The sequence below is a fragment of the Entelurus aequoreus genome, linkage group LG02 (assembly GCF_033978785.1).
Source record: "Entelurus aequoreus isolate RoL-2023_Sb linkage group LG02, RoL_Eaeq_v1.1, whole genome shotgun sequence".
Taxonomy (NCBI): Eukaryota; Metazoa; Chordata; class Actinopteri; order Syngnathiformes; family Syngnathidae; genus Entelurus; species Entelurus aequoreus.
Window position 1 is genome coordinate 94,728,799 of NC_084732.1, and position 10,145 is coordinate 94,738,943.

General features: G+C 40.8%; 1 protein-coding gene across 1 annotated transcript in view; it reads left to right on the plus strand.

Moving 5' to 3' along the window:
• The window catches only part of LOC133642582 (glypican-6-like), a 414,767-nt gene extending 407,067 nt beyond the window's left edge, over positions 1–7,700 (plus strand). Inside the window, exons 6-7 of the mRNA XM_062036862.1 lie at positions 2,435–2,578; positions 7,614–7,700. Coding sequence (XP_061892846.1) covers positions 2,435–2,578; positions 7,614–7,700 — 231 coding nt within the window. The remainder of the gene's footprint in view (positions 1–2,434; positions 2,579–7,613) is intronic.
• The last annotated feature ends 2,445 nt before the right edge of the window (positions 7,701–10,145 follow it).

The following is a 10,145-nucleotide window of genomic DNA, read 5'->3' on the forward strand; positions in this document are numbered from 1 at the left end:
TGTTCTGGACCAAAAAACACTTTGTATTCTCTACTGCTCGCCAGTGTTGCCATATCTGAGTTATTGTGCAGAAAAATGGAGAAATAGGCACAAAAGTACACCTATTAACTTCGCATATCATGTTACAAAATAAAAAAAGAGTGATAATAGTAATAATGATAATAATAATAGTGATAAATACAGTTATTACAAATGCATTGGAGACAGACACCACAGTTGACATACTTCACACAAAAGTCATAATTTATCTGTGATTGTTGGTCCAAAACTAATGAAGACTCTGGCAAACTAAGGGTAATAAATGAGTTATTTGGTCGGTCTGTGTAGTTTGTTATGTTTATTGCGCCCTAGGGTGCTGGTCACGAAACACGGCAGGAATGCAGCAGCCGAGTGCGTCAAATACAGCCAAATTCTACTTTCACGAAATAAAAACATGTTTTATTGTAAGTTTATGAGCTGGAGTATGTTTAGAACCACATATACACGCATTATTTTGTTTTATTTTGTCGGAAAAACCACAGCAATCGCATGTAACCGGGCACAGTCGCACACGTCCTTGGTAGCAAACATGGCGCCTGTTGTTTAGTCGGCCATACTCTCTTTATACGCCACTCTGGAAACACAGCGAGGGATCTGTGCGGTCTTTACAAGATGGTGATGTAACAACTGCCTTGCACCTTGCACTGAAAACATAGCTAACACCTACAAAGGAGGTGCCTGCTGTGAGATGTTACGGGATGTTGGTGGTGTACAACCTCTTGTAATGAAAACGGGAATAAAAAAGGCATTTTTTTACATCTTTATTTACAAACCCCAAACCCAGTGAAGTTGGCACGTTGTATAAATCATAAATAAAAAGAGAATACAATGATTTGCAAATCTTTTTCAACTCATATTCAATTAAATAGACTGCAAAGACAAGATACTTAACGTTCAAACTGGAAAACGTTGTTATTTCTTGCAAATATTAGCTCAGTTGGAATTTGATGCCTGCGACATGTTTCAAAAAAGCTGGCACAAGTGGAAAAAAAGACGGATAAAGTTGAGGAATGCTCATCAAACACTTATTTGGAACATCCCACAGGTGAACAGGCTAATTGGGAACAGGTGGGTGCCATGATTGGGTATAAAAGCAGCTTCCATGAAATGCTCAGTCATTCACAAACAAGGATGGGGCGAGGGTCACCACTTTGTCAACAAATGCGTGAGAAAATTGTCCAAAAATTTAAGAACAACATTTCTCAACCAGCTATTGCAAGGAATTTAGGAATTTCACCATCTACAGTATGTAATATCATCAAAAGGTTCAGAGAATCTGGAGAAATCACTGTTCCATAAGCAATGATCTTACGGAACTTAGATCCCTCAGGCGGTACTGCATCAAAAAGTGACAACAGTGTTAAAAGGATATCACCACATGGGCTCAGGAACACTTCAGACACCCACTCTCAGTAACTACAGTTGGTCGCTACATCTGCAAGTGCAATTAAAACTCTACTATGCAAAGCGAAAGCCATTTATCAACAACACCCAGAAACGCTGCTGGCTTCGCTGGGCCCGAGATCATCTAAGATGGACTGATGCAAAGTGGAAAAGTGTTATGTGGTCTGACGAGTCCACATTTCAAATTGTTTTTGGAAACTGTGGACGTGGTATCCTCCGGAACAAAGAGGAAAAGAACCATCCGGATTGTTATAGGCGCAAAGTTCAAAAGCCAGCATCTGTGATGGTATGGGGGTGTATTAGTGCTAACTTACACATCTGTGAAGGCATCATTAATGCTGAAAAGTACATACAGGTTTTGAAGCAACATATGTTGCCATCCAAGCAACGTTATCATGGACGCCCCTGCTTATTTCAGCAAGACAATGCCAAGCCACGTGTTACAGACTGGCCTGCCTGTAGTCCAGACCTGTCTCCCATTGAAAATGTGTGGCGCATTACGAAGCCTAAAATACCACAACAGAGACCCCCGGACTGTTGAACAACTTAAGCTGTATATCAAGCAAGAATGGAAAAATAATACCACCTGAAAAGCTTAAAAAATGTGTCTCCTCAGTTCCCAAACATTTACTGAGTGTTGTTAAAAGGAAAGGCCATGTAACACAGTGGTAAAAAGGCCCCAGAGCCAACTTTTTTGCAATGTGTTGCTGCCATTAAATTCAAAGTTAATGATTATTTGCAAAAAAAGAAAATATGTTTCTCAGTTTGAACATTAAGTATCTTGTCTTTGCAGTCTATTCAATTTAATATAAGTTGAAAAGGATTTGCAAATCATTGTATTCCGTTTTTATTTACAAATTACACAATGTGCCAACTTCACTGGTTTTGGATTTTGTACACTGATATTGCCAAAAAGTGTATCGGCCGTATTGGTTAAAATCCTAAAAATATACATCCCTACTATGCAGTCATTTTCTCTCTTTCACTGCAGGTTTTTCAACGCTGCGGGCCACCGAAAGCCTCGGGGACGGGCAGATCCGCTCGTGGCATTTCCGACGTATTCAGTGCTCGTTTCAGACCTTTCCCTCCGGAAGAAAGGCCAACCACAGCCACGGGGACGTTCCTGGATCGATTGGTACGTATTAAGAAGTATGTGAGGGAAATACACTGTATGACAGGCATAGTCACTGGCGGCCCGTGTTTTGTATATGGCCCGCCGAACATCACCTCAATAGGCTTGACGAAACCATTCAAACGAGGGTTGCTCATGTATGTAGCACTCATGCCACCCTGCAGGGGGCAACAGTGAGTCATGTGTGCCACAATGAAGCAGCAGAGGGGTTTTTCGACCCTGAAAAATATCTAAATAAAACATGATTATGGAAAATATTGTGCATAAAGAAATGTAGTTTGTTTTGTATTAAAATTGCGGACTTTGCTATGTCTTTGGTATCAGTGGTCGTAACTCGGTTAATGCATGCGGTGCTAAATTCGACCAGTAGAGGGCAACAAAGCATACTTGCCAACCTTGAGACCTCCGATATTGGGAGGTGGGGCGGGGGCGTGGTTAAGGGTGTGGTTAAGAGGAGAGTATATTTACAGCTAGAATTCACCAACTCAAGTATTTCATATATATATATATATATATATATATATATATATATATATATATATATATATATATATATATATATATATATATATGTATGAAATGCTTGACTTTCAGTGAATTCTAGCTATATATGGAGCGGGGGCGTGGTTAAGGGCGTGGTTAAGAGGAGAGTATATTTACAGCTAGAATTCACCAACTCAAGTATTTCATATATATATATATATATATATATATATATATATATATATATATATATATATATATATATATGTATGAAATACTTGACTTTCAGTGAATTCTAGCTATATATATATATATATATATATATATATATATATATATATATATATATATATATATATATTTTTTTTTTTTTTGTTATACATATAAATAAAATAAATACTTGAATTTCAGTGTTCCGGAGGCTATCCAGTAGATGGCAGCATTGTCCTGTTTAACTTCTCCGTTCATGAATGAGTATATCATTTCGGCCACCTTGTTCAATGGAGAAGTCTGTTCTACAAAATGTACAGGCAACATACCCCTTCCCCTTCGAACTGTCCTGGATGAACTGAAATTCTTGTTTCCATTCGTTTTGGAACTTGCAAGCGTATTTCTTCATCTTGCTCGTCGACGGCGTCGCCATGTCTGTAACTTCCTCGTTCTTCTGCTTCGTCTCCTTGTTGTGTGCGCAGTTGTGCACTCTACTCTCTAAAAGCCGTAGATGTTATGACGTCATTGGGCAGGCAAGCTGTTTATATTGTGGGAAAGCGGACGTGAGAACAGGCTGTCCCCACTCAGGTCCGCATTGAGCTGGAGGGGGCGTGGCCTCCAGCTCCGGCTGAATACCGGGAATTTGTCGGGAGAAAATTTCTGCCGGGAGGTTATCGGGAGAGGCGCTGAATACCGGGAGTCTCCCGCTAAGAACGGGAGGGTTGGCAAGTATGCAATAAAGCCACACCTTAGGTTTAATTGTGTTGAGCCACATTTATTGTGTGCAATGTTTACTGCGGATGGTGTTTATATTTCCATACGTCTAAACATCTGTAGTTTATTGTGTGAATGTATTAGCGCTAAACCAGTGGTTCTGAACCTTGTTGGAGGTACCGAACCCCACCAGTTTCATATGCGCATTCACTGAACCCTTCTTTAGTGACAAATAAAATGTTTTTTTTTTCCAAATTCAAGACAAAGTTATGTTTTTTTTACTGGTGCACAAAATTAACCCTGCATGAACATCACCTTGTTCAAAGAACAAAACCAACACAGTGCATTAACTCATAACAAATTACACACCTGCAAATCAGTGTGACTTCTGCTGTTGCCGTATTCATAATACGCCGATCGGGAGAAGTTTTTATTTACATGATGAGTCGGGTGTGTCTCAACCTCCGCGGCAGAGGCTCCAACGAACTCTTGAGGCCGACTCACCGAATGTCGAACCCAGGTTAAGAACCACTGCGTTAAACCTATTTTATTTATGTAAAATACACAATGGACGATATAGTCATGTCATGTTTTATTTCATGTTTATATGTTCAGTCTTACAAAGCTAAATGAAGGAAGAAGTGTAAAGAAAAACAACTAAGGAAGGAAAAGAACACAAAAGAAGGAACACCATCCTCAAAAAAACTTCTTAATGCTGTTAACTATCTGTCTAGCTGCACACGCTGGAATCGAGTAGGGAAGGCAGAATCAATCAATCGATATACTTTATTTAACCGGGTAAAAACTTGTCGAGATTAAAATATATTTTCCAAGAGTGGCCAGGCTAAGAGAGAAGCAAAACAAAGTTACAAAAATACAAATAACATCAACAAAAACAGCAGCAGTCATACACCACAGTTAAGACATTAATTATTTACATTTATTGACATAAAAACACATGATAGGTCAAAAAACTATCACGTTCATTGACAGTGCAGTGTGAAAGCCGATGTGTTTACTTTGCAATTAAGTAAACCCTCTCAAATTCCGATGTCCGGCCCCTGAGCCCTTGGACTCTTGTAACTGTGGCCCTCTTCATGATGTAGTTGAATAGCCCTGCTGTACGGAAATTGTGCAGAAACAGCAGACTTAATGTTGTACTCAAAATTGTGATACGGTGGGTCTGGATTAGTTTTTGCCTCATCCCTCACTTAAACCGTGAGTGAAGAACTCACCACCATGGCCATTCCTTGATTCGAAGACGTAATAGAGAAAGAGATGGGACTGTGGATCAGCTCTATACTCTTGGCAGGATCCTTGAGAGTGCATGGGAGTTTGCCCAACCAGTCTGCACATATTTTGTGGACTTGGACAAGGATTTCGACCGTGTCCCTCGGGAAGTCGGTGGAGAGTGCTTAGAGAGTATGGGGTATTCGACCATCTGATTGTGGCGGTCCGCTCCCTGTATGATCAGTGTCAGATCCTAGTCCGCATTGCCAACATTAGGTCAGACCCGTCTCCAGTGAGGCTTGGACTCTGCCAGGGCTGCCCTTTGTCACGATTCTGTTCACAACTTTTATGGACAGAATTTCTAGGTGCAGTCAGGGTGTTGAGGAGATCCGGTTTGGTGGCTGCAGGATTAGGTTTCTGCTTTTTGCGGATAATGTGGTCCTGCTGGCTTCATCTGACCAGAATCTTCAGCTCTCACTAGGTCGGTTCGCAGCTGAGTGTGACTGGGATGAAAATCAGCACTTCTAAGTCCGAGTCTATGGTTCAAAGGGTGGAGTGCCATCTATGGGTTGGGGAGGAGCTCCTGCCCCAAGTGGAGAAGTTCAATACCTCGGAGTCTTGTTCACGAGTGAGGGAAGAGTGGATCATGAAATCGACCGGCGGATCGCTTGCAGCGTCTGCAGTGATGCGGACCTTGTATCGGTCCGTCTTGGTGGAAAAGGAGCTGAGCCGGAAGGCAAAGCTCTCAATTTGCCGGTCGATCTATATCCCTACCTACGTACTTCCCTCACCTATGGTCCTGAGCTTTGGTTTATGACCAAAAGGACAAGATCACGGGTACAAGCGGCCGAAATGAGATTCCTCCTTAGGGTGGCGGGACTCTCCCTTAGAGATAGGGTGAGAAGATCTGTCATTCGGGAGGAGCTCAAAGTAAAGCCGCTGCTCCTCCACATTGAGAGGAGCCAGATGAGGTGGTTCGGGTATCTGGTTAGAATGCCCACCGAACACCTCCCTGGGGAGGTGTTTAGGGCCCGTCCGACCGGTAGGACACCTCAGGGAAGACCCAGGACATGGTGGAGAGACTATGTAGCTGGGGAGAGGGAAGTCTGGGCTTCTCTGCTCAGGCAGCTGCCCCCACGACCGACTTCGGATAAGCGGAAGAAGATGGATGGAATAGAGAAAGAGATGATACAGTATTATCTGCTCACAGATGCTACCTGGTGGTTGCTTGAACACACCTGGATAAATTAACCGACCCCCACTCCGTAATGCTCCAGGATCCTCACAGGAACTGTTATGATCCGCTGCCCGGATCATATTCTGTTTTAGTTTTTCGAGTCACTTGTGTTTTCTGTTAGTCTTGGACTCCTTTAGTTCCTGTTTGTGCACATCTGAGTTGGTTTCCATAGCTACTTATTATTTTCACCTGCCGCTTGTGTTCCGGACGCGCACCTTTTGGTAATCACTGACATTATTTAAGCCTGCCTTTTCCAGTCAGTCGGTCTGGCTTCTTTCTGTTACGTTCGGGTCGCATGGTGATGCGGGGTTTGTTCTCCCCGGATGCAAATGGACGAATCCGGACAGGACTTGCAGGTAAGGACATGAGTTAAGAGGAAATTAACACAAAACAGGTATAAAAACAGAAGAAAAAAAACGACGGAATAAGGTGTCGATCGCACCTGAAGCTAAGGCTACTACTTAGCACAGACTAGGGATCACTAGCAGGGGCTAGGAGACAAGCAAAACTAACGTAAGAGTAGCAAATAAAGAAGCCAGACCGACTGACTGGAAAAGGCAGGCTTAAATAATGTCAGTGATTACCAACAGGTGCGCGTCCGGAACACAAGCGGCGGGTGACAATAAGAAGTAGCTATGGTAACCAACTCAGAGGTACAACAATGGGAACTAAATGAGTCCAAGACTAAGAGAAAACTCAAGTGACTCGAAAAACTAAAACAGAATATGATCCGGGCAGCGGATCATAACAGTACCCCCCGCCCCCCTTAAAGGACAGATTCCAGATGTCCACTCGAAAAACTAAAACAGAATATGATCCGGGCAGCGGATCATAACAGGAACGAGGCAAAAACTAATCCAGACCCACTGTAATTGGTTAGTTTTTTTTTCCTGAACTAAGACGTCGATCTCTATTGTGCCACTGAGAAGAAACTATCAGAGCGTTTCAGTAAAAAATGGTCCACTGTGTATTGTTTGCCTGCACGCCTTCATCTGTGCATTGAACACACCTGACGGCCAGGTGTGACACTCGTTCCACAAGTGAGACGAGGTAGCATAATGATCATTGTACATCTTCTTTTTTCTCCCTTATGTCTCTGTTTAACTTCTCTCCAGTGAAAATAATAATACCTGCCTCTTTATTTTCCCCTGCTTCTCCACCTAGAGGGGTGTCTGGAGGACAATGCAACACAGTGTAAGCTTTCTATTCCTTGTTCCTTTTACTGAGTCACCTGTGGCGCAGCTTTTGTAATCACATGTCGATTAATGGCGATTATTGTCAGTGTTGTTGTTGTTTGTTATTTCAATTTCATGAACCTGCTGGTTTGCTTAAGTGGGTCGTGAGTTTGAATAGTACCTTATCTTCACCAATATATACACTACCGTTCAAAAGTTTGGGGTCACATTGAAATGTCCTTATTTTTGAAGGAAAAGCACTGTACTTTTCAATGAAGATAACTTTAAACTAGTCTTAACTTTAAAGAAATACACTCTATACATTGCTAATGTGGTAAATTACTATTCTAGCTGCAAATGTCTGGTTTTTGGTGCAATATCTACATAGGTGTATAGAGGCCCATTTCCAGCAACTATCACTCCAGTGTTCTAATGGTACAATGTGTTTGCTCATTGGCTCAGAAGGCTAATTGATGATTAGAAAACCCTTGTGCAATCATGTTCACACATCTGAAAACTGTTTAGCTCGTTACAGAAGCTCCAAAACTGACCTTCCTTTGAGCAGATTGAGTTTCTGGAGCATCACATTTGTGGGGTCAATTAAACGCTCAAAATGGCCAGAAAAAGAGAACTTTCATCTGAAACTCGACAGTCTATTCTTGTTCTTAGAAATTAAGGCTATTCCACATAATTGTTTGGGTGACCCCAAACTTTTGAACGGTAGTGTATATATATATATATATATATATATATATATATATATATATATATATATATATATATATATATATATATATATATATATATATATAGGCTGTTTTTTCCAATTTTTGCTGGTGTTTTTGCTTTGGGTTTTTTTATGTGCCTAGGGCCAATGACAGAGTGAGTGAATGGATGATGGGTTCTCACTTCTCTGTGAAGTGCTTTGAGGGTATAGAAAAAAGCCCTATGTAACTCTAATCCATTATTATTATTATTAATATGACATCTTGACGCTATGGGTGCTTTAAAGCCTCTAACACAGGCCTGGGCAATTATTTTGACTCGGGGGGGCCAAATTTAGAGGAAAAAAAATGTGTCTGGGGGGGCCTGTATATCTATTTTTTGGAACACTAATACAAAACCTCACAATAATGTCTGATTGAATGCTCAAAACGGAATGGCATTTTAAATGCTTTGACTGAATGAGACACCCAGAATGTACATGAAAATAAAGAATGTGGGATTTACAATATTAACTATGAACGATAAAACACTGAATATTGACAACATATGAACGTCACGCCCCTCTCCATCCATATATTTTACATTTAAGCGAAACAAAACAAAAATGCAACAAACACAGCGAAATATGAACGCAAAGGGTAAAAAAACTAAAAACACCTCCAATCTGATACATCTGATTTATCACTAAGCTTTAGAACAGGGGTGTCAAACTCATTTTAGATTGGGGCCACATGGAGAAAAATCTACTCCCAAGTGGGCCGGACAGGTAAAATCACGGCACGATAATGTAAAAATAAAGACAACTTCAGATTATTTTCTTTGTTTAAAAATAGAACAAGCACATTCTGTAATTGTACAAATCATAATGTTGTTGTTTTTTTTTACACTTACCTGTTGCGGTTAATAGTATTCTATCTTTATTTGTCGTTATTTATATTTTCTGAATAAATTATGTGATAATGTTCATCAGTCAACTCATTGGTGTTCATTTTCAATCTATCAAGATAAACAAATTGTATCAAAATCAAATTACAGAATATTATTCATGTAGTTTGATCATTTTCCTCGACTGATGCACTAACATCATGTGGTGTATTTTGTAGATATGTAGCATCATCTACAAAGATACAAAGAATTGCTATTGCGACATCTAGTGGACACATTTAGAACAGCAGTTTCTTTCATGCAAACTCATCCCGCGGGCCGGATAACACCTGTTCGCGGGCCTGATCCGGCCCTCGGGCCGTACGTTTGACACCCCTGCTTTAGAACGTTGTTGTAAAAATCGCCTTCCGCGTTCTGTACCTGACACCCGCATTTCAGGCTGACACTCTGTGGAAACACTCACCCCACACACTGCTTGGTGCCTCGTCTGAGCTGCTGTGACTCAGATTACCGTAGTAAATAATTAGATTGTCATAGTAACTAATTAGATCACCATAGTGACTAGTATATCATGCAAAAGCGCAGATTCCAACCATACAAATACTTTGTATAGTTCAAGACTTACGGTCATTAGAGAACATCACTGCACATCATCATTTCCATCTTAAAGATCTAAAAAAAAATATTTGAGAATGTCAATTTGCCCAGGTCTGCCCTAACATGACACACTTCAAGTCTTGTGACAGAGTGAGACCTAATTTGTTCCGTGGCTAATATATTTGGGCCGAGGCGACCCACACACAGACACAGTAACGTTAGAAATTCAAACTTGGATTAACGCAATTAAAACATATAACACACTGATTATGACTGTAATTAATTCATCACAATTAACTGGATAATTAGGCAC